Consider the following 26,107-nt stretch of genomic DNA (forward strand, 5'->3'; position numbering starts at 1 on the left):
AAAATTGAATGTATGAAAATCCCTCACCGTTTATAAGGTAAAACATTGTCTACGAATGCGTAACTTGTAGCTTATCAACTTAACCTAGTATTTCCGTTTCTGCGTGGTCAAGTATACGTGGGCCAGACGGGGCGATGCGCGAATGTTAGATGAAGCATGCCATGGTATTCAACAAAAAGTGATGTCGCGCATGCTTATACGCATTGCCGTCGCTTTTAGTACTAGCTCCAGTTCACAGAAATCGCCGTTCTTTATGACAACCATCAATACCCGAGATAGTTGTTGAAGCCATGCATATATCGTTCTGAAAGGTGCTGACTGCATCAGCCAGCCTTCGATGGCGCTATCATCGAAGGAACGTACATTCCCTCATAGCTCGTTCCGATAAAGGTGCCTGAAGGGAGACACGTGCTCCTGTTGTAGCAAGTCATTTGCCTCAGACATGCAAGTAGCGTAGAATCCAAACATAACGTTAAAATAATAAATCAAATGTAACGTACCAAGCCTAATACTGCAAAAATAAAGGCGGCCGGAGGAAAATTTGCGTTTTGTGTTCGTAGCTCACTTACCTCAGTCCTGCAACTAACATAAACTTATTTGTATATACTCATGTGGCGAGTTTTTTAGTGGTTTATTTATCATTGTCACCTATTTGTATGGCAATTTCTTGTTATTATCGGGCTTCCTTCTATGATTTGCCAAGTTTCATGTTCTATACCTAGACGCCAGCATAGTCCTTGAGCGATCGTAGACTTTCACGGAAGGAAGGAAAACGGGAGAGAGACGAAAGGCATGGATATTAGACAGTTCAGAATAACCGGTATGCTAACTGCACTGGGGAATGGAATGAGGGAGTTAGAAGAGTACAGAGAGCACACACACGCAACGTCACAGTCTATCAGTGTTTCTGTGGTATACGGCATCACTATCAGTCTGGGTGCCGAAACGTCAATACATTTTGATTCTCTTGTGGTCGGTGTCCTTGTCTTTTTATTCAATGATTCTTCCCGACCGGACGGGTGTCCGTCGAGCCTTGATTTCAACTATCAGTCTAAGCCGCTCGTGCAAGTCTGCTGACCTTAAAAATCTTAGCAATACCTTCGTTGCCTTCATCCTCGATGACGTTTAAGGATGACATTCCAGGATGGTTGCTAGCGACATCGATATGTGGTCAAGGCGAGCTAGAGCGATCGCGAGTGATCGTCTCTGCACAGCGTATACCGAAGACAGTCACAGAAGATCTGCTGCAAAATCTCCTCGATACCGCAATCATCACAAAGTGCGTTGTCGGTCCTTCCTATACGAAAAGAAAATGACTTTGTGAAAGGTACTCCCTGCCATAATCGGCATAGTAGAGTGACCTCTCTTCAGCGGAGTCCAGTTCACATTCCAAAACAAAGCAAAGCGTTCAGATGGTGTTGCAATAGTTTTGGCTACTTGCTGTATTCAGTGTAGAGTGCGTAATGTTGTGTGTGATCATTCGAAGCTTCGCAGCAGCATCAGACCTTCAAAGGGACATAGCCTCTTCCTTGTCGCCTTGCAGAGCTGATCGAGCAGCATTACTGGCATGTTGGTTGCCTATTACGCCACAGTGACTTGGCAACCACTGAAATGTTATGTGGTGCCCTTTATCAAATGAAGTATGAATTAAGTCCCTTACAAAAATAGATTTAGACAGTCTGTAGACTTTCTAAATCTCCTTTTTTAAGGGGTATCTGATCTCGAATACCAGTTGTTCTGAGGGTCTATGCCGCAGGGCTGATAACAAAGATTGTAGGGCTACCTTGAAGTCACTGAATATCGACCATCGCTGCGGTTTTTCGCGATTTACAACACTAAGTGCAGCGCGAAGAACTGCAAGTCCCGCAGCCGTCGATGTCGTTGGGTGGTCTGTCTTGACACTGATGGTTATACATCTCGCTGGTACAACCAATGCTCCGGACGAACACCGGAAAGTCGTTGAGCCGCAGTAGGGTACGGATTTGGGCTGGTTGGTGCATGACTTCAAGTAGAAAACAGCGCTACGAGACGGGACGAAGAAAGGGCACAAACACGGCTCTGACTATCAACCAAATGTGCTTTTATTCCACCAGTCCGCATATTTATACTCCACCATGACTAAAGAAAGCATAACAAAAAACCAGAAAAAACCGGTCAGCCTGCGCAAAGGCAAGAAAAAAATTTTTAACTCGACAGAAATGTTATCTCCTTCGGAAGCAGTGAAATCGAGGGGAGGCTAACACATGCCTCGCCGCCTTTACAAATGTGATACCCTTCAGAAACGAGACGCGCACGTTCGTCATAGTACTTTGATAGGAAACTCGTATCTTTAAAAGATGGCTGGCAGCCGCATTCTGGCTGGCAGCCGAGGCATGTGTTAGCCTCCCCTCGATTTCACTGCTTCCGAAGGAGATAACATTTCTGTCGAGCTAAAAATTTTTTTCTTGCCTTTGCGCAGGCTGACCGTTTTTTTCTGGTTTTTTGTTATGCCTTCTTTAGTCATGGTGGAGTATAAATATGCGGACTGGTGGAATAAAAGCACATTTGGTTGATAGTCAGCGCCGTGTTTGTGCCCTTTCTTCGTTCCGTCTCGTAGCGCTGTTTTCTACTTGAAGTCGTTGAGCCGTCGGTGTAAATATGCACGTGGTCGGTATACCTCTCATGCAGTAGAAGCAGAGATAGCTGCTTCAGGACAGGCGATTTCCATTCACAATTTTTCTGATTCCGATACACTGAGGTGCATTAAAATACCGAGGCGGAATCGATGGTTTAGAGGCGGGGCTGCAGCCTGTCGGAAGGTGGGCGGAATAGTTCGAGATCGTTGGGCAGAATGATCCTTGAGGTCTTTCTGAAGGCAGTGTTGCAAGGTAGTGACAATGAGCTCGGGCAAAACGTATAATGTGAGCTCCCAAGGCTTTCAACGCAATGTGCGTTCGTATCGATTGCTCCCAGGCGATGTCAATAGTCGCCTCTGTTGACGCGCATTTTGGCAGACCAAGGTAAACTCTGAGTGTCTGAGCTTGTGCAGCCTACAGAACGCGAAGATTTCTCTTGCAACTGTTGGTTAGTACAGGCAGACTGTATCTCACGAAGCCGAGAAATAGTGCTTTGTACATTTCGAACGTTGCGTCTACCGACATGTCCCATCTTATTCCACCCAGAAACTTTGAACAGCTGAGCGATTCCCGTCAGGCGCTGTTTCAAATAGGCCGTGCGTGGGTTCCTACTGAGGTTTCTATAAATGAGTCTGAGAAACTGCAGCGCAAGAAATACACGGACGAAAAAAAAAAAAAAACAAGGTCAGCGCTCGTCCTAGTCGTTTTTTTCCCGTCCGTGTGTTTCTTGCCCAACACGCCGCTTTATTCTATGAACGACTATGACCAGAACTTTATGGGTTGTGACATAAGACCTCGTCTGTCCATCAATAGAAATGCAATAGGGTGTGATTGGTTTCCGTATGAATGCCATAGTTCGCTGTCGAAGTTGCAGCTTTTTGAAGTCTGGCACGTATTTGAGGACGTGTTGCGGCTGAGGTCCAGACAGTTATGTTATCTGCGTATATGGATATCTTGATCGTATTTGGCAGGTATTGTACAAGTTCAATCAAAGCGAGATTGAATAGTACAGGGCTCAGAACTCCGTCCTGAGGAACGCCTCGGCAGGTATAGCGTTGTGTGGTTGGGCCGGTGGCCGACGCAAAGAATGCTCTTTCAGCCATGCAGCTAGCAATCAATTTTAAAACTCGACCCCCAAGGCCAGCCAGTTCAAGTGCACCGGGAGTAGCTTCATGCAGTGCGTTATCGTATGTGCCTTTTACATCCAACAACAATGGCGCAGGTAGTTGCTTTCGTGATCTTTGCTGTTGGGCGTACACAACGAGATCAAGAACATTGTTTATACATGACCGGTCACGTCGAAAACCATCCATGGAGTTTGGATAGATCTTGTAGTGTTAAAGACGCCACTTCAGGCGTCCAAGGATAATTCGTGCCATTGTGTTTCCCCCGCAGCACTTGCCTTGCCTTAGGAGTGGAACCAATCGCCTTGTCTTCCATTCGTCAGAAACGTTGCCCTCTTGCCAAGGTTTGTTGTAGATACTTTCAAAAATGGAAGTTATACGAATGATACGCGTTACTGAGCCCAGGAAATTATATCTATAATTTGTTTAGCTACTAAACGTTGCCGTGAAGCATCGCCTCTTGCAAAGACCTTTATTCGTTGAAAAGATAATGTCTTATTATGACTCTTGACAACATTTAGCTAATCGCACCTTCGCACTTAAAGGGTCTGACAATACTTTCTTCAAATACTCAACTCATTCTTTCTTTTTTCGGTAACGGACATGAAATACTCCAAAGGTTTCATGCATACAACGTTCAAATGCGGGTTAAAACCATTGGACCCGTATCAACAAAACATCCTATGCGACAACTATTTGCAAGATTCGAGGCCATCCATTCAAATTTGTCTTACTGCTCTTTCAAATAGCAAATGAGCTTAGATGTGTGGGTAGAGTATATTTATAGAAACACGCGTCACTACGACGGTACAATAGAAAAGAGGTTGAAATTATGATACAGGTGCTGTATTTTGTTTTCTTTTTTTTGTTCTTTTTTTTTTTTGAAATGACAAATTCCTGCCAGATCCCACTAAAATGCCAGATCCCGTATCATTGGACATAACTGCTTGCGTTAATTACGCCGTAACCAACTTGGTGACAGTGAGTTGCACCGCGCCATATAGGTGCAAACATAAATTTATATTTACATAAATATAGGTGCAAACATAAACATAAACTGTCTCGTTTGCGTCGACAGTTCTCGTGGAACTTCTCGCTATTCATGACCCCGCCCAAATGGTCACATGCGATTCGTTCAACGAGCATTGCAGATACTATCAAGATTTCAGAATTGCTTCGTGAACATAACTCATGAGATCTTTACTATACGGCCGCAATATTCATTTATTGTTCTATTACTCAGGCTGCTGTTCGGCGGAGCCGGAGTGCTGTACTGCCCGACTCATCTGGCAGGCAAAAAGGTGGTTCGCTGTTCGTTCTCAGGAACTGTTCGCCACGTCCGGCTGCACTCTCGCTGTCGTAGCCCATTTCGCCCCTTGGAAGTTGGTCACACTGCAGGTCGGTAGCGCCCGGCCGACATGCAGTCGACACAAACTTGCACGATTCAGACAGCAGGGACTCGACGAAATATATGTGCGCCCTACGGTGACGGCATGAAAGACCTGCAACAAAACGAGAGTGGCGTGTGAGCCGATTGACCGCAGCCGCATTGGTTTAAATAGCAAAAATGGTGAACTAAAAAAGAAAAACCTGTGAGCAAAAGTATGATTCCCGTGCTCGCTTAAAAAGAACAGTTTATCCGTAATCCTGGCGCGCAAGCTTAAATTCACGAGCTTACTGGCAAATTCGCAACGAGAAGTTTTGACTCCACTCTTCGATTTTAAGTTACTCTCTTTCTGAAACATTCAACCCTTTAGAGCACTGGTTCTCAAATGGGGGTCCGCGGACCCCAGGGGGCCCGCGAAGCCATTTTTTGGGGGGTCCGCGAAAACCATCCTCGAAAAAAACGTTTTTTTTTTTTTTTGTAGACACCTTATATGTCCCGTGACAGCGACCCTTCACCGCATAAGACCTTTGCATTGTGGGTGGCCTATGTTTCCCCTTCTCCATGTTATGGCTGTAAAGCGTTTGTTGCAGTTTTCTGCGACATATGCACGCCCGCATACTTTTTGTATGCTTGCATATTTGAAGAGCAAACATAGCTAGAAACAGGTTGAATGTGGTTGCAGACCGCAAAACTCACTGAAAAGCTGTAGAGATCGAACTGGCGTGGCACTTTAGTTTGGCTATATTCTTTGCTAGGGAGAAATAAAAGGCACCTATTTCACGCTGCGTGTTCTGTTAATTTATGACCCCCCCCCCCTCTTTTCTCTCACTGCAAGGGGTCTCTCATCACTTCCACCGGTCCACAAGGGGTCCCCGAAACATCCATGACTGAGAACCACTGCCTTTAGGGGAAGCTCCAACTCTAGAACCACTAAAGTTTCCATATTGAAATACATGTGAATGCAGTGACACTTTGATGAGATAACTGCTGAACCGAATTGAATGACATCTGTGCCAGTAAGAAAGTGAATTCTGGCAACTCTATGAAGCAGGGAAATTTATTAACGACCTTGAATTTGCCGAACAACCGTAAGTTAGATGAAACAGTAGTACGATGTTCCCAAATCCGTAACTCCGCGCCAAAATTTGTCGCAGTTTTGTAAACTGAATCTCCCAGAGTGGAATTTTTATTGTAATTTACACATCAGATGAAATCGTTACAGTACTTACGTGGGTAATTGAAAATTTCTGCTCAGAAATTAGTGGTATACTTTAAAGCAATGTATATTACACCAATTCGGCCGCTATTTATATAATTCGAGGTGCACTTATCAGAATTGTTATTGTTTAACTGCTGAGTTAGAGAGTTCTTAAGTTGATATGAGTTTCCTGATTTGTTGCAAATTTCAATTTTTTTTTCAATATTCTCGGAAGAGAGCTTACTTCCCACAGTTGCTAGATTTTAGCTTGTTTTTTAGATTCAACAAACCTAATCAAGATCGGTGCAGTGGCTGTGAATGAGAATACCTTCATGGTTGCCCTGTGTACTTAGATGAGAGCACCCGAAGCAAAGCTTCGTCGTAAGCAGCAACAATAAATACATCGGTATTTACTGTTCCTATCGCTTCCGCAAGGGCAGGTCACTCGTCCCCCGGCGTTCTCAAGCGTTGATATAAATTGTATGCCACCGAAAAGCTGAAGCGAAGGGAGCTGATCGACAAGACCCGAAGTTCGGCAGTAACGTTCTTGCGCCACTCATCGCCTTGCACGTGACCTCACTGGTGCGACCGGAAGACGTGATAGGCGATAAGAGAATGGCTCTTGCATGCGCGCTATCGCTAGATCGGAGTATACGCACTAAAGGTGTCGCAACCAGGCTGCCTCTGCTGGAAGTTGGGATAAAAGTCCACGTGGCCGGCGGCAGCTTGCATGCCAAGGTCCCCCTTGAGCACGTTCCACCCGTAACTGGTGTGGATGATGTCCACAAAATTCGCATCCGCCTTGCTCACGTGGACATCGCTCTCCTCAAACAGCGGTCCCGCCGGATCCAGAGCTGCGCAGTCGAGGCACACAGTGTTCACCGCTCGTGTAAGGTGCTTGCCGTTCTGCAAGTGTAAAACTTCGCGGGAAAAGCATTGAGAGAACTCCCGGCCACTACAAGAACCCCTGAAAACTACTAGGCTACGTCAACAAGCTCTTTGGCAATATCAAGAAAAGTTCCGTATAATCAGCAAATCTTAACAGCAGTCGGTAAAGAGTTCCAGTAATTCCCTTGGCGCCGGGCGTTTGACGCCTCTTATCAAACCTCACGAGCACGCCGAGTATTCAATACGCAATGACCTTTATTCAAATGCTATCCCCATAATTTGTCGAGCGGTAACTTTTCAAATATATAATGCATCCTATATAATTACTCACTGTTGCCAAACAAAATTATTCTCTTTGTGCTATACATACTCTTCACTTCACGTAGGTATACAGAAAATAAAGTTTACGGCAATATTATTTCGCTCATTCTAGGTAACAGCTTCATTTGCGTTTTATTGTACCGTCAAGACCGAAGTATGACAGAGGGCAGTGGGTAAAAAACGAATACCTAAGATGATAACAGAACAGCGAAAGTGGCTATTTAATACAGCAAAATAGACTGGCTAATTAAATCCGGGAGCGATGACGTCTGATATGGCCGAACGAAATTTTGAGTTGTCTTTGATAGCAACAACTGCTCCGGGAGGGTGGTTCTTTTTCTGGGAGGTCTTGGGAATAAATGATTCGTGGCAGGTTCTTGTTAAAATTGCTAAAGCTTTCCGGGTATAATTGTTGAGTTGAGGGCAAAGGAACATACCAAACTTATTTTTTTTACAGAAAAGCAGCAACATTTTCTGGAATTTTGTCATGATTGGGTCAGTGTGGACAGATTTCATTATTTTAATACAAGCCTTAACGTTTCTGTTTTCTGTTTTCGCTTACTGCCAGATTTTTTGTCTTAGTTCTAGATAGGAAAGATTTTCTCGCACTCACGTAAACAAACAAACAAACAAAAAAAACACTTTGAGCCCCAGGCTCTAAGTCTTTCAATGAGTGACTTAGAGCCAGAGGCTCACAGTCAATTAGTGATGAACTAAGCAGAAAAATGAAGTACTGTTGTCGGTGACAGTCTAAGAATGAAAAGTAAAATGTACAACTCTCCGTGGTTAAAATGCGCGTCCGATCGCGGCCGCTCTTTTCTATGACGTAAAGGTTAATAAGAATCAGTCAAAAATACAACATCGAGTCTTTTGCTGAGACGAAAGGCGAGGCACCGCTGCACCGGTAGCCGTCATCAAACTTTCTTGTCATGTTTGTTTCTGCCAAAGCGTCTCTCGTACTGTTATGCGCACATACCTCAGCGTCCCTCTCACCAGTCGTAATTCGATGTAGTAGAAGCTTGTGGTTGTGCCGCTTTTGAAGTATAGCGAAGCGGCAGGCGCTTGGAGTGTTTATCGCGTGCCATTGTTTCGGCAGCGACAAGTTGCAACGCGGCATGTGTTTCTGAAATCGCGCGGGTACACCAATGATATCGCTTGAGGATCACCACACTCGCCGATTTTTCATGAACTACTTGCTTTGCAGCGCGGAGGCACGCAAAATAAAAAAAAAAACACGTGTAGTGCGGCCTCGTGGGCGGAGCTTATATTTATTCTATAGGTCGCAACCGACTATAGGTCGGAATGTCGAGAGCAAAGTTCAAAGTATGAACAAAGCCTGCTAAAGCTTCCCAGTTATAATTTCTACTTGTGGAAAAAACGTCATTCGAAAGCATCACAACACTGGCATTCAAAAGGGCGCCGTCATTGCTTCAGCCGCCTCACTCCGCACCGCCAGACTTCCCTCTCGTTTCTGAGCACTATGCCCTGAAAAATAGCTGTTTTCTGTTTATTTCTTTATATTCTTTTTTTAGGGTGGGGGGATAATTATGATTACTTCATCGCTTGAATTATTTGATTAGCTGTAATCTTAAAAACAACAAAATGAAACCGCATAGGAAAAAAAGGAGACACCCAAATGCACACACAGTTATGACTGGCAACTGCGTGCTTTGTTCAACTACAACAGTCTTTCATATTCTTCCACTACGAAGACGCGCGAACGAACGTAAATTATTTCTCTCAAGGTTCGCCCAAGTCGCTGCGGGTACAATTATTCTTCCGTGTAGTGACTTTGTGCGCATGATTCTGTAACAAGCATTTTTTATTGCGATAGCAATTATATGGACAGTCTCGGCTGGATTTTGCCGTCGCCGTCGCCGCCGTCATGCACCGTATATGTATAAGTATGTATATATATATAAAAGGCCCAAAGAAAAATAATTCAGAAAAATGCTTCGGAAGCGCGGAATTGAACCAGGGCCCTCTGGTTCCGCAGCGAGCGGCGCTATCCACTACGCCACGAAACGCAGATCCTCCACGTAGCTAACGGCGAGCGTTATATACACACCCTTTAGCGCTGGACGGACTCCGAGACAGCAGGCGATAATAAGCGTTTCTTCATTACCAGCGAGATGGCGCTAGGAGCCCGACGGGCGCATTTAAAAGTCGTCGGTGAGCTCGCTCGCTTCTTCTTATATTTGCGCATGGGAGAAGCTTGCCCATCCGCTGTCTGCTCGCGCGGTTTTCTCGTGGTGAGGGGAAGAGGGATGTTTCGCGCTTTCACCGTGATGTCCGCGCTCATGTTACGGAGCGTACGAAAGTCACTCGATCTCAAGGGACGCCGCTAAACGAACAAACAGAAGATGAGCGCGAACTATCAAGTGTCACAGCTCGACACTTGAAGCACGCTAGTTTCCTTCGCTGCTTCGGCCGCCTTTGCAACAAAAGCGATGTTCAAAGAGTATCCATTGGCGAGCCTCACTTCGTATAGCATTAGTTCCTTGCTATCGCATTCATTGCTTCGCCCTTGCGGCGAAACTGTGACTTTTTTTATTTCTCTCTTTTTCTTATGCTTTAGCAACAAACATCGCACTTCTTTTGTTCTGCATGTCGTGGATTGCTTCGTATCTCACACAAAGTCAACTTAGTAAGGATGAACTAACGCAGATGCAAGATCAAGCATAAAAACCAAATACAAGTGCGTTAGAGGCTGTCTCTTTGCTGTCATTGTCCTGTGACGAGAGATACGCCGGACATTCCTGTAGCTGGGTGTCAGTGGCAGATTAAAGAGCTCATCACCAGTTTTGGATATTGCAGGGAGACAAGCGCGGCGCGTCGATAACGGGGTGTCAATCGCGTCTGCAAAGTAAACGACGCAAAAAACAGCGACAGCAACAACAACTATTTTTCTGTCCTGACAACTATATGTGGAAATGCGTAGCCGTCACCAAGCAATGGTGGCAACTCCTTCATTTATTTTCTATTTCAATAAAAAACAACAACAACAAAAACTTGGAGGACGCTTGAGCTTCGCCTTCAAGAGTAGAACGCGATAGCATAATCGGACCCGCCACGGAGGTCTAGTGGTTATGGTGCTCGACTGCTGACCCGCAGGTCGCGGGGTCGAATTCCGGCCGCGGCTGCTGCATTTTTGATGGAGGCGAAAATGTTTGAGGCCCGTGTACTTAGCTTTAGGTGTACGTTAAAGAACCCCAGGTGGTAGAAATTTCCGGAGCCCTCCACTGCGGCGTCTCTCATAATCATATTGTGATTTTAGGACGTTAAACCCCAGATGTTATTATTATAGCATAATCGGGCCCCGTGCGGATCGCCTTCTCAAGTGCTAGCCTGGCTTCGGTTCTCAGTGCATGCCTTAACCATACTGTAAGGAAACGAACGACTGTAGCGTAACATTGGCCGTTTCAAAGTATCATAGAATGCCTACTGCAATTACAGTTGTTGAGTGTCCACTACACCATAATTATTCCTTTTGCGAATCACTGAAGGGTTCACTTCGCGGCTGTTAGGCAGCACGCGAACCTACGTACCTCTTCACTCCGTTGATACTTTTGCTAGTGATGATGATTAAATGTGTTTTAGCGCTTTGTAATGGGTGTGCTTTTAAAACATCCACTCATTGCGCAATTCACATGTTTTGACGCCTGGCGCAATTCTACGCTTCGGCCACGTAATATTATATGCGTTAGGGAGACTACTTTCACTTCATGACATTCATATAGTGTTTTTTTTTTTTCCGAAGAAGTTTCAAGTAATATCGTGCCTCTGTGGCAGAACACCTGCTTGCCACGCAGACGCCCTGGGTTCGATTCTCAATCGAACGCAAAGGTTTTCATTATCTACTTTATTTGCATCTTTCTCGATTTTTCGGTCACGGACGAGATGATAATTTTTCGCTCACAACCGACGACACCGTCACCGTCGCCGACACCGACGCCGACACCGGAATTTCTGTGAAACGAGTTCTTTAACGCTATCGCGTTAAAATTAGGCAGATCGCACGCCTTGTGGGAATCGGTTTGATGCGAAGCAATCAGCGAGGAGTTGTCTATGCTCCGTACTGGCCGTTCCTGGGAAAATATAAACTCAATTACCTGTGGCGCATACCTGCTTACCGTGGCCCGTGGTATACGGGTATGTCCCCACGTGTCTGGAGGAAAGGGTTTGACGACGTAAGCGACAGGACTTTCATGTTATTCATGTCATGACCAGACAGTCATATTCATCAAACCCTCTTACCATCCCATGCCAACTTTGGTCTACACCAAGCTAAGGAGGCAATCACGAGAGCATCCAGACTTAGGCGGTTAGATTAGATAGATAGATAGATAGATAGATAGATAGATAGATAGATAGATAGATAGATAGATAGATAGATAGATAGATAGATAGATAGATAGATAGATAGATAGATAGATAGATAGATAGATAGATAGATAGATAGATAGATAGATAGATAGATAGATAGATAGATAGATAGATTTAGAGCTCTTCGTTTCTGGGAGCCCTGTGCCCGGCGAGAGAGCGCGAATGCCTCTTCGTAAGAAGCATTCCCTGTAACATCACCGATAAGGGTCCATGACCTCGGTAAATCGTACGATGTAGAACGCGCCATACCGCTACTGAGAGTGCACCGCGCAGCAGACGGTGGGAGAAAAAAAAATTAACAAAAGAGGCGGGGCTCGAAATTCAAGTGTGTTGTTATCCCGTAGTGGGTATGACGTAATTCCGCAGAGTATATGAGGAACAACGACGACATTCAGGTGTGTGATATGAGGAGGCAAAGAATGTTACTTGCGAACGGAAGGAAATCGTCTACTTCGGCAGCGAAGCTCGCCTCTTGGTAGTCTGTCAACGCGATCAACTTAAGTTTATCTAATTACTTCGATAATGAGCTGATTTGAAAAATTCATGTGGTACGACGCTCCACAGACGTCGCCTTAGGACTCTCAGTGTATAATCAAAATTACCATTTGTAAAAATTAGAGGGCTTGGGCCTCCGAGAGGACGCCTGGCCTCAGAGATGAAATGACCAAAGTAACCACAGTGGTGGCTTCGCGGCATTGACGTTGCTCTGCTAATCACGAGGGCACACATTCGACTTCCAACCACATTTCCAAGTAGACGAAATGCAAAATGTTTCTGTACATAGATTTATGCACCCGTTAAAAGCCTCAGGTGTTCGAAATTAATTCTGAGACCCACACTGCGGCGTGCAGCTAATATCGTGGTTTTGGCACGTAAAATTACAGAATATGTTAAAACTAAAATGCCGAAAGCATTGCTATATATGGCAATCTCGCTGTTCGTTGCCAACGATGAGAATCGTAAGTTCAATTTATTCGCCCTTAATCACCTTTCGTAACTTCACTTTATTTTTAGAACAACCCTGACAGTTTACATGAAATCTACTTCACAAACTCGCAACTGAACGCTGAAAAAAAACGATTTATAGCTGAAAGGGCTGTCATCACAAAGTGTTCGAATAAACGACACACGAATACAAACAGGGCGATGCGCTAGCAGACAAATGTTTGATTTTCCGTGCCGGCATGCGCCTTATCAACAGGTTTGAAAAACAGTCGAGAAAAGGGGTGGGGGTGGGGGATAAGCTATTTGTAAAAAAAAAAGTATTGTAAATAAGTGTAAAGAAGTTTGTTGAATGTTCCAGTTGTGTAGTTTATGGTATCCCGATATCCTGTGACGGGAGGCATATTGACCAAATGGGAAGGTGTGTCAAAGGTAAGCATCGAAAGCATAACTATTCTTGTAGTCAGATCACTCATTCCGGAAATTTGACTGCACATTGTGCGGCAAGCACGGGCGAACCACGATTCCAGGACACAAAGGGTTTACCCTGATCTAAAGATCAGACTGAGAAAAGTTAGGCTTTGTACGTGTACATCAGTAGTGGCATATGGGTGCGCCCTTGATAACACTGTCAAAAAATAAACTGAATTTTCGAAAGCTGTGAGCGCACAAATATAATTAGGCTCGTGCACAAGGTGGGGTTAACTAAGTTGTGTGGTTTTGATGTGTTGTTGCTTTGTTTCGCCCTCTTATTTTATTTATTTGTCTATTTTTTCTGCCCGTACATAAGGCCGCTACCAAAAATGAACCAGTTGTCAGTTCGCGCATCACCTGTTTGTATTCGTGTGCCGTCTCTTCCAGCACTTCGTCTAAATTTTTACAGCGCGTTCAGCTATGAAGTTACACCGAATGACTCCTGTAGCAGCTTCACAAACTGAAAACATTGTTGTGTCAGCAGTCCCTGCGTATGTCTTCATGAAAATGGAATATTAAATCTTTTGGCTGGTTTGTAGTTGTTAGTCGAAAGGAGTGGTTGAGCTAATTGATAATTACTTATGTGTAAAAAATGTCCACCTTCAAATGAAATATCTAGTTGCCGTTCGTTTTCAAGTTGTGTGCGGCGGCGTCCACCCCTGCGTACAGCGCGCGAGCAGCCGGCTTTGCTCCAAGGCAGGGCTGGGCAAAGATACTTTGAAATTGTGTCGCGATACGATACGAGATACTCGGACAAGAAGTATTTGAGATACAGATACAAGATACTTCCGGAATTATTGTATCCGATGCGATACTTTTCGATCGTATCGTAAGATACTTCGATACATTGACAAATTCGCTATTTAGATCCATATGATGAAGCAGCAAAGACCTATGTACAAAATGTTTACTTCAAAATTTCTCAACTGCGACCAGCTTTGCGCATCCCGAAAGTTCTGTCTTTTCAGTACTCAGAGCATACTAGTTTCATTTTGAAACGACTTTTTGGGATTTTTTTGGCTGCTTATCATGACAGCTCTTTGTACGCTGCGTTGTCAGTGGTTTTGCTTGACACTTTTGTAACTGATGGGTGTCGCTGCTCTACTTGACCACCAGCTAGCGGGTTGTCATCTACTTGCAAAAACGTCATGAAAAAGCCTCCGCACGATGGCGCAAACGCCGCTGCGCAGTCTCACCTTGTCCGTAAGCGTATTACCGTTTTCGTAATACAGCGTCACCCGACAGTTGCAGAGCATGCAGCAACAATGCTGATAGCAATATTTTTTGTGATGCATCGTGTGAAGACTCTAACAACAGAGTCAGCGCTCACAGTTCATTGAGGGCATGAAAGTGCAATGATTTTTCATATTCTATTTATCTGCTGGCGTAAAGCGTTCGTTAGCAAGATATTCACTAACGTGCAATCGTTTACCATTTTTTCTTCTCCGAGAGGAGTTGAACCGCCCAGAAACGTCTCAGACGTATCGTAGGGACACAAAGCGTCGCAGTATATCACTGCTATTCACACTGTTGCCAATTCTAGCTCTGCTTGTATACCTGCTGATTTGTAACAATAGAACAAAATTTACGATGACCTACAAAAGGAAAACAATTATGTCTAAGTAAAATAGCAAGGCGGTTCCGTATTAAACAATCACAGCCAGTAGGTACACAGGCTGTTTGACGTAAACAGAACCAAATATTTAAAAAAACAAGTGGTTAATCGCGACTGAATGAAACCAACAGCATATGGTTTACCGTCATGTGGCGCTCGTTATAGTATTTTTGTTGGTTAATGAGCTGAGGGCAATTATGCAGCGCCAAGTGCGCTTCGTCACGTCATAGAGCGAATTTAAAAACGACTGCTCAGTCTTTTTTTTTTTATGTTGCGTGGTAACTTATCCTGGCTTTTAAAGAACGCCCGTGAAATATGAAATCAAATAACATCACTGCGCTCATGTGCTATCGTACGGCAGCGCTCTCAGTCTTCGAGCGAGACAACCGGCGCGCGGACCGTCATTCTATCGCTTCTCAGGGACGATGGCGTTTGCTTGTGGTAGCCAGAAATGTGGACTCTCCGTGGAGCCGATGCCTAGAGCGGCGGCCGCTCACGTCGCTACGGTCCACGCGCCGGTTGTCGCTCTCGAAGCACGTTTAAAAGCGCTGCAGTACGGTAGCGCACGAGGGCAGTAACGTGGTCATATTTCTCCGGCTTTCTTTAAACGAAAGAAAAAAACACTACGCAGCATGTAGGTTTCCACAAAAAAATTGGATCGGTTGTTTTGAAATGCCCTCTACAACGTAACAAATGCACTTGGCCCTAAAGGTAACATCAGAAATGTTGCACAATTCATCTTTGTTAATTAACAAATTAAGCGATGTATAAAAGTACAAGACGAGAGGCACATGACGGTAAACCATGTAGTTGGTTCAGTTGAGGTTAACCACTTCATTGTAAATATTTGGTTCCAGTTACGGGGAACACCCTGTATAAACACAATACAGGCGGCACCCCTAAAATCTATGACAACTGAGCATGATGTATCGTCAACTTAGGTGCTAAGGTCAGACAATAGAAAAACGCAGTACTTGGTAATATGTCTCTCAAATTCCCTTCCTAACGTCTTTAAGATTTTTTCTTATAATTTCCATTATTATAACGCTTAATTTCGCCATTTCACAAAATCGTAATCAGAATTTTGGTTGCGGTATACTCTAGGCACGCTCAGATTATTTTACCTTTGTCCTCAACATCGTCGTGACATAACAGTAAACTCACATGGAATGTAGATATGTAAATAGTAGCAATGACGAAGATATAGTAAACAGAAGATAGTAAAAAAAGAGAAGGAATTTAGGAGCGGGTTACAAAAGACATATTACATAAACAGACGAGCAAACACTATACCCCAGGTAATGTGTGGGGTGCAAGCGGAGGACAGCATAGAGAGTACTTGTGCTAACAGTCAAATTATCACTAAAATGACTCCTTCAATAATTTAGCCGGAAGAACAAAGATACAGTACACCAAAATATCTTCTGTTACGTAAGTGCTTGTTCTATTGCATCTAGCATAGGCACCGGTGGTGCGGCGGTTGTGAAAATCTCATCGGCATATAGGTGAACCTCGTCGTATGTAATTGAAGCTTACATCCACGAGATTTTTCAAATCGCTGATGTGTGAAAGCAGCGAGACGCAAAGCAACAACATTCTTGCATTCTGCAGACTGCAACGAAGCACTACGCGAGACAAACTTCGATAAGGACACTATAGCAGCATCAGAATTTGAGCAGAACGCGCCTCACGCTTCGGAGTACGCAACAAAGTGCCGTCTCTACGAACAAATGACATCGCATCAACACAACTAAAAAGAAAGAAAACATCGAGAAAACAAAAGGTCGGCTGCGCGTAGACGTTCGCGCGCTTCTTTTTGTCGAGATGGCTCGAGCGCCATCACGTGACTCCATCCCACCAATGTGGACGCGTATACCTAAACGCCTGTGCTCACTGGAGCACTCTGGCGGAAAGATAAAAAAAATGCCGCAGTGTTATTTTTATTCTAGTGGCTTACTAGCAGCAGTATCAGCCTAAGAAGCGCAGTTCAGCCGACGTTTCTTGTTTCGCACGGTGTTGCTTATATAGCAGTATCTTGTATATTAAGATAGATGATACACTGCTGAATATGTCGGAAATGCAGATACAGATACTCGTTTTTCCGAGACGTACCGCGATACAGATACAAGATACCCAAAGACTATCTAAGATAGTATCTAAGGTACATGTATATTTAATACTGCCCAGCACTGGTCTAAGGGGCGACACTTTGCGGCGGTCGCGGGGTTATACGTGGTGTGCCCAGGACCATGCGCTGCCTAATAGACATCCAGATCGGTTCACGTTGCTTTAAATCAGAAATGTAAGCGCCTTTGTTTTGCCGGCTGTGCGCATTACCCGAGGTTATAATTTTTTCCCGTGAAACGCGGATCGCGGGGCAGATGGAAAACGCGCATCGTTTGTTGTGAAAAAGTCGGACGCGAGCTATCAGCCCAAACGCATCATTATTTGGCATCGAGATGCCGCAAGCGTCCTGAGGCCGAGTGTATATTCGGTTAAACAAGGACATTTTTCAACGTTTCCACCTGTACCTTCCTCCTCATCATCATCAACACCTTCTCCCTCCTCTCTTTCCCAACCCCTCCCCTTTCCTAACGCTGAGTAACAGGTAAGAAAATTGATGCAGGCCGACCTCTCAGCTTTTCTGCCACAATAAACCTTTCTCTCTCTCTCTTCTGTGCAAAACAGGTCTGCATTTTGATTAGGCCCCACATGTTCTTGGGCACACTACGTCAGACGTCGCAACCACCGAGCAAAGCCGGCCGCTCGCTCGCTGTATGCAATAGTGGATGGTACTGTACATCTCCCTCCTTAGGCCTTGTTTTAGGACAGAGCCAAGATAATGTAACAATTCTGTACCAATGCGATTCCCTTCAGCATGCCATTTGTGGTCCGAGTGAAACTTCATATACGTTATCAAAGAATTCGCACCATGTGTCCAGCGCTTTCCTCTTCGCGTTCCACGACTCGAGGTCGGTAGCATGCCCAACAAACGCCAACGGAAGGCAATTGTGCAAGTGCTCCGGCTTCGCATCGCCTCATGGTCCCCTTTAGCGGGAGATGATGTAATTTTCTTTTTTTTTATAGCAGAAAGTGAACGATTTATAGTACCACTGGTACGCGAGAGCGAGTGGATATATATCAGCCTGTCGTGATGATTGAATAATAGGAAGACAATATAAGATCGCGATAGCAACCTGCACACTGCACTGGCGCTGCACTTTTGTGACGGCGTGTTCCCTAGACTGCTTATCAAGCGGAATGTAAGTTATACTGCACCAGTGATCCGGCCCAAACTGCGTCCGGTCGTGTTGAGAAAGTGGCGGCCGCAGAAGCCGGACGCTTGGCCGCCCAGACTAAAGCCGATTACGTGGATGTTGGCCGGATCGACAGTTTCGGGAAACTGGTTCACCAATGACTGCAGCGCCAGCGACACCTGGCGCCCTATGAGCGCGCTGTTGCCCACGGCCGCAAAGTAGTTCGGGGAGCGGCAGCCGTTGGCCCAGTCCACCAGTATGACGTTGGCGTCCTCCTACGAGTCGCGTTCACAATGCCGAGCGCCTTAGTCACAGGGCAATCAAGAATGAATATGAAATGCTAGCCTTAGGCATTCTATCCGAAAGGCAAGTCAGCAACAACAAAAACACTCTAGGCGCTTTAACCAAGTTCTCTAACAGTTCGTCGCCATAGTGCTTGTAAAAAGAAATTGAAGCCAATTCCACGCCTGTGAAATCTGAGTAAACAGCGGAGCTGGCAAGCAAGAGCCGCCTGCTGGCGAACGCAGATTGAGTTCTTCCTGCAACTTCTTTGTTTATGTCTTTCTATGGAGCCCTCTCTCCTTCTTTTCCTCCTTTCCCTTCCATCCGGTTGTTAATCTATACTATACAAGGCTGTGCCATGAATTACCCTCTCCCCTTTTTCTTCCTCCTTGCCTTCACATCACTTCTCCTCAGCCTCACTTTCTCCCCCCCCCCCCCCCCTGCTATACTATACTATGCTTGACTATGCTATGCTAGGACCTGCTTGGCACATACCCCCCTGTTTGTGGCGCATAAACTATAATATACTAGGCCATGCCATGCTTTACCCTCTCCCCTCCTCCTTTCCCTCCTCGTCACCCTCACTTCCCTTTCCCACCACTATGCATGGCTATGCTATGCTAGGAGCTGTTCGATACATACCAGCTTTATGTGGCGCATACCCGCCGAGTTTTCTGCCTACAACAGCTGCGCTTAAACAGCTCCGTGGTTAAACACACGTACCAGTCACTTCTAAAGTGTGCTCTAACTGCAGTATGGAGCCGCGCCAAATCAAAAACGTAACAGTTACCAGATCTGTCTCGTCGCCTTACACCTAAGAGGCAACGGAATAGGATTGAAATTCCCTCGCAATGTAAAACAAAAATGTTTACCTTTTCGAGGAGAGCTGCCTTGGTGTAATGGAGCCACCGAGAACCTACGGACTGCGTAAATCCGTGTAAGAGGACCACCAACTTCCTGGGCTCCCGGAATAAATGAGCATAGGAAGCGATCGACTTCGGCCCCGCTTCCATAAACACTGTCGGAATGTCGTTGTTTCGCCGGCTGTACACGTGGAACTGCGTTCCCACGTCTCGCGGGTCCTGCGGCAGTGCTATCGGATGAGTCATGCGGTCCCGCCTGGAGAAGCAACCTACGCCGGTGTAACAGACGGTCTCCTCCTGCAGTAGCTCTATCTTCTTTCGTTGTTGCTGAAAGGGAATTCGAAGACGATACGTCTACATTATGTATACTGGCAGCCTTGTTGGTACCTTTACTCACTCGTTAAGGCGCGAGAAAAAAGTCCGTCGTTTACACTCTACGAGACACGCGTCTTTCATCAGAACGGGATGTTTATACACCCTACGGGCACAGGCACGCCTGTCACGACAATTATTGCATCATACTAAACAAAAATGTGAAACAGACTGAAACAGATTGAAATAGACCAGTTACACCTCCACGAGATTTTTTTTTTTTTTTCGGGACATGGCCCTCTTCGCCTCATTCTCGCTAGAGGTCATCAAACTGCTATACCTGCATGTCTCGAAATGACATGATGTACGCATATTATGCCTGATTGTTCAGAATAAAAAAAATCAAATTTCGCGCCGCACCCATGCCACCTGTCTGTGTCACGATATAAGGGGAGGGGGAGGAAGAGCCAATGGCTTCTTACACTTATAAACATAGGTCGGCAAAAAAAAGAAAAGGTAGAGTTCACTCATATTCACTCAAGAAATATATTTCGTGCTTAGGGCTCATTCGGACACAGACTCACCAAAATTTTTCTCAACCGGACTCACTCGGACTCAAGCTCACCAAAATATTACTCACCCGGACTCAATCTGTGTCTGAGTGAGTCTGAGCGAGTCGACTCATGAGTGAGTTTGCCGACCTACGCTTATAAGTGAACAGCTTTGTGAATTTCTCACCAGAAGCACAGGCGCCACTACATATGTGCATAAACTATTCTAATAAAAATAAACATTTCAAAAATAGTGTAGATGCATTAGTTACCATCGTAGAGCACTTAACTGGAAATCGTCGAACAAGGAATGTCTCTGTAGCCGAGGTTTCTACAGAGTGACTTGTTTTCCTCAGGGCCACAAATGCCTCCCTCAGCAGTACGCCTTCCTCACTTATGCCTTATGTATGTCGTGCGTTTTTATATATGCCAGAGACGTTCCGCTTTCGACATTTCTTATCACTTCAAGCGTCCCATGAACTGCTCTCTGGTTTGGATATTTAACGAAATATAATTCTATGAGGTTTATTTAAGATCGAGTTGCGTGCACCCATTTCATGTAGCAGAAACAATCTCAAAAAAAAAAAAAGAACAAGTTCACGTCTTGGGCTTCGAGTAAATTGATAACATTACAATAAAGAGCAGAGCAGCACCGCCTCTGAGTGCGAAGAGTCAATGTGACAGGTAATCACTTAGTTATTGGAAGTATATCCTTCTTTCTCTCGAAAGCTTAATCGAAATTGTCCGACCAAGTCGCGTTATGCTTAGCATGTTGATTTTTCTTTTGTCCTGCGTGACTTACATTGAGGCTATGGGCTGTTGTCTGTAGTATTTAGAATACAAATGTGAAGAAAGTAAAGTGGACGAAAAGATAACTTGCCGCCGGCAGAGGCCGAACCTGCGACCTTCGAATAACGCGAAGGTCGCAGGTTCGGTCGCGTTATTCGAAGGTCGCAGGTTCGGTCCCTGCCGGCGGCAAGTTATCTTTTCGTCCACTTTACTTTCTTCACATTTATATTCTAAATACTACAGACAACACCCCCTATACTTTCCTTGGCGCTATTGTCTGTTAGTTCTCATTAATATTTGTGTCTAACAAAGAAAACGAGCCCTTAAGAGTCATCTTCTTTCCTTCATTGAGGCTATGGGTCACATTCGCAAAAGTTCTCACTCCGCATAACAGCTGTTAGTAATTGGCCGGTTGCTTGCACTGTTTATATAGTTTGCTGTCATGGTTGACCAGTGTCTGTTCTTATTAAACGCTTTAGCTTCCACACTACTTGGTGGATGGCCGTCATTCAACCAGCTTCCTCTCCATACAGGAGGGTTGCGTGGAAACTGCTTGCATCTAGGGAGCATTGTACTCACCTTTGCAAGTTTAGTCTCGTAGTCTATGGCTTTGACTATTTCGGCGTCGTCAGACTTGCTTTTCCCAAGTTCAGCATAGTCTTCGTACGAAGCAACGGCCGCAGCAGTTGCCAGAACAGTCACCAGAAACCTTGGTCCCGCTTGCGTGGAGATTGTTGGGTTAAAAGGTATGACCACATTGGCGTTCTTTTATGGCGCTAGCCCCTAGCCACATTATGTTTTTTTTTAATTGTTTTACATCCCCTTTCCCCTTCCCACGTGCAGTGTAGCAAACCGGAGAATTCTTCTGGTTAACCTCCCTGTCTTTCTCTCTCTTCTCTCTCTCTTTTCAAGGACTATAAAAGAGTTCGCCCCCAGCCAACCAGAAGTTGAGCGTTGGCTCGAATAGGACGAAACCCCAATAAAACAAAAAAAAAATATTAAGGCTCGTGGCCGACCCCTAGGCGGGGATATTCGCCCAAATCCGCGAATGACTCGCCAGACGTTTTTTTTTTTTTTTTTTTAATAAAGTTGCTCTTCTTCTTCATATAAAAAGGAGCTAATGGCTCAAATTAAGAGTTGATACATACATGTATGATATTGGAACACAAGTTTACTTAAGATAAGCAGCAGTTACCTGTCAGGATAACTAACGAAAATGAATTGAATGAGCTCATTGAAAAAGCAGAATGTTTTTTTGTTTTTTTTTGGTGAACAGCTTGGATCGTCGCGGCAGCTGGTGGAGCAGATCTCAACCATGCGCTTCTACGTGGCCTCTGCTTTCCGTTTCGGCACCACGGCAGAAAGCTGCCGGAGTTGATTACAAAGGTCACGCAGAGTTAAGCGCAGCTCAACTCGTTGAGTGCACTTAAATTAGTTGAATGAGTTCATTGAAAGAGCAGACTGTTTTCTTGTGGGTATGTGCCATCAAGATGGCACATACCCACTACAGAACAGCCTTCTTTCTCTCTAATGTCTACCCACTTGAGCAAAAGTTCACCAAACGCTAGGGTCTATAGACCCTAACGGCTCTAAAGACACTTAAATGGAACATTAAGGTCGCCTATAGTTTTTTTTTTCACTGATTTTTGGAAATGTTTGCAATGTCATACAAACTGAGCATGGAATGAGTGACAGGATACCTACTTTCTCGTTTTCTTTTTTTTTGTTTAACTCCAAATTTCCATCGCGTTATAATTTCGGGACTGTGCGATGGTACAAGAATTAGTTTTTACGCGATGCGAAAGCTGCGAAAGTCAAAATTATATCGTAGTTGTAATATTGGTATAAGAACCTGCAGTTTATTCCGTCCATATGAACTTACAAGGATTTTCAATATTTCTCTTTGGTTTAACTTAGCAGTTGTTTTGCATTCAGCTGAGTGAAAACTGAGTACGAGTATTCACGACGCAAAGAAATACAAAGGACGTGGACGGATAGTGACCTCCGCCCTCGTCCATTATGTTTATTTGTGTCATAGGCAAACCTATCTAGCTTTCACTCAGCGCAGTGCATGATGAAGAAAAATCAACTAAGCTAATTCGTAGCTTAATTTAGCCGGCATGAACTTCTCCCTGCCCTTCACCACTCATTTCATACCGTGTAATTAGTAGACTATATTTTCTTTCATGTACCCAAGATGCGCTAAGATGCTGAAAGATTAAATGACCGATACAAATAAATTATTTTCAGCTGCATTCCGTTTGTACAATCAACTTGTGTGCGTTCTTTTCGTTCTTTTGTTCGTGCATAGTTATGCAACATGCTTCGCTTATGATGGATAATGCACACCTGCGTTGCTTTACAGTGCTTTTGAACGTTGAACGTTGTGGGCTGATCTATTAGATAAGCTTTCTTCTGTCTATTGTTTTGCGGGGTGTGCATTAGTTATCATCACCTGAGAGTAAAGTCGCAATGCAGATTAAAATGGCACTTCTTCGCGCGTTAAGTGACTGTATGGCGCTTCATCACTTACAGGATATCCAGCTGACTTGCATTACTTCGAACTTCCAGAAAGGGACAAGCATCTCCTCTGTCGAGCCTTGAATTTCCCCTGTGATGCAAAGAGATATACATAGAGAAGGTGGCTATCAGTCATAATGACGTATGGAGTCAACTGGCCCGAGGAAGAACGGGATAAGGCATTGTTTCGGTCAAAAGGTGCACTCGTAACTGAAACTTGCGTGGTTAGGGAGTGTACGATTATCTTTTGCAAAGTAGTTAAGAAAAGCTCCACAATGGATTTTGCGGGTCAGTGTGCCACGGCACGGTCACTATAAAATTCAAATGGAATTTAACGTGCTCCGAAATCTGTTGGAAGAGGGATGATGAAATTAATGTAACCTCGTTCGAATAGACAACGACCCATATGCGTAGTTTTTGAGACCGGTAACATTTAATACTGGCTCGTCGCGTCGCATTGTATTGGCTGTACATTGGAGCTCTGCTATAGGAGCTTGTGTACGGGTGCGACAGTGAAGGTTGACGCCTGGTGTTGCTGTGCAACCGATGGGGGAGCCGTCACTAAGATCAGCCACGCTGAAGCGTAGAAGCAACTGCTGATGCATTCCATGGAAGCCGCGAGCCAGCAAACATTCTTAGTACTGTGAGAACTCGCTTAACAGCTTTACTGCCTTTCAGATTAAGTATCAGTTTGGAGATTGGCATACATCTGAGAAAGTCTTTTTTTTCTTCGTGTACCGGCACCTATACTCGTGTGCACATTCAGTAATAACTTTATATTGCTTTGCTTATTCGTGGCACGGCACAATCTCGGGTTTTCTTGTTTGTTTTTTTTTACAGATTACCTACAAACCAAGAAAAGTATGGTAGTAGCACGACGCGTCAAGTTTCGGGTTAATTTCTCTCTGATGTCGATTGCTTTATGCGTATAAGGTTTCACAGAGTCTAGTATGTCTGTTCCAGCATATTAAACCAAATCAAAATATTTCATGGCAATTAGGTTGAAACGGGAACACGAGATAATGGTGCCCCTAGAACTTCCATCTCGTTAGAGGATTAATTAGAGTTCATTTTTGTAGAGTCGTTGCAAGGTTATCCCGCAAAGCGAAACATAAACGTTATTACTGACGACAGATCTAATTTCGATATAAACTATGTCTTCTGATAACGAAATAAAAGCGTCGCCGCAAGAACCTTCGGTTTTAGCAACGTCATATACAATTTAACCCGCTCTGTTTATGCACTTATGATGACAAAAAAAAAAAAAACGAAGGTATGTGTGTTGCGCTTTAACTTGAGATAACAGTCACGTTCTGAACAGAATGACCAGCTTTCGCGGCGCATAATTCTTCATGTGAATCAGGTATCTGCTGATTTGCAATGCCCACTTGAAAGCTTACAGACTGTTTCTGTGGTCAACTGAATGTATTGCCTCTTCGAGTTGCCCATTTTTACAATTCCGGTTGACCTCCCTGCTTTCTCTTGTTTTATTATCACTCTCTCTCCACATCCCCTTCTCCGCGTTTAATAATATAATTTCTTTCTTCCTTTCTTTCATTCTTTCTTTCTTTCTTTCTTTCTTTCTTTCTTACTTTCTTTCTTTCTTTCTTTCTTTCTTTCTTTCTTTCTTTCTTTCCTTCTTTCTTTCTTTCTTTCTTTCTTTCTTTCTTAAAAAAAACAATAGAAACACTGTACAATATCTTTCTAGGACTCCCCAGAACTCTTCGAATAGGGCTTTATGCCCTAAATCAATGCTTTAAAACTTTCGAAATTGAATGTAATTAGCTAGCTAATCGCGATTCACAAATTAGGGCGAGGAACGTAATAAGGCTGCGAACAATGTTTCATTGGTCTCGTAATTTGATGGCGTATACTAATGTATTCTTTTTTCGTTCCATCAAAGTTGCAAAAACATCTGGCATGCAAACAACTTCTATATAATGTCTTGTTCTTGGCCATAGGTAGTAATTTTTTCATGTGTCATAAACTACAATGGCCTTAACAGGAAATCACGAGCCCGCCACTGTTATGAAGCTTATTCCGATAAAAATATCGTCTTGCAGGGAACCACCTAAATCCAACAGTCATCGTTGCACGATTTAAATGCACGTATCGTGCCAATGAACTATGTGGAGATCGATTCGATGTTCGGAAGGCCTTTCTCTAAACCCTAGATTGTATACGATTAAAATGTTGCACGATATTAACGCCCCCACTAATTTCACGCACGTTATTTATAAAATGGTATTTCCCATATTGGCAATACAAGCTAGCTAGACGCACTAGTTTGCCATCTGGGTCATTATATAAGTATGCCACTCCAAAACTATACAATACCTATGGGTTTCGTTGCTAACTTGTTTTTTCTCTCTCTTTCGCTCTCTCTCTCTCATGCCTGTATTTTAATTTGGGGCCAGTTAGGTGCTAATGCTATCGCCCTACATGGTAGTATTCATCCGTGGTGTGGTAGTGATTTGCGAAAAAGAAAGCATAAACATTACGGTGATGACTTTGGTCTAAGCTGGCCGCTCTAAGTCACGTGCTTCGATTATACTGTACTGGGTTTCACTCGTACTTACCCAT

General features: G+C 44.3%; 1 protein-coding gene across 1 annotated transcript; it reads right to left on the reverse strand.

The window, feature by feature from the left end:
• Window positions 1-4,952: 4,952 nt before the first annotated feature.
• LOC119380748 (phospholipase A1-like) lies at window positions 4,953-26,107 on the reverse strand. The gene is made up of 7 exons (XM_037649002.1): window positions 26,104-26,107; window positions 23,538-23,615; window positions 21,584-21,723; window positions 19,362-19,679; window positions 18,230-18,482; window positions 6,984-7,178; window positions 4,953-5,241 (listed from the first exon to the last, which is right to left on the reverse strand). Exons 1-7 carry the CDS (start codon window positions 26,105-26,107, stop codon window positions 4,979-4,981), a joined length of 1,251 nt encoding a protein of 416 aa, XP_037504930.1. The 3' UTR covers window positions 4,953-4,978.

The sequence above is a fragment of the Rhipicephalus sanguineus genome, chromosome 1 (assembly GCF_013339695.2).
Source record: "Rhipicephalus sanguineus isolate Rsan-2018 chromosome 1, BIME_Rsan_1.4, whole genome shotgun sequence".
Lineage (NCBI taxonomy): Eukaryota > Metazoa > Arthropoda > Arachnida > Ixodida > Ixodidae > Rhipicephalus > Rhipicephalus sanguineus.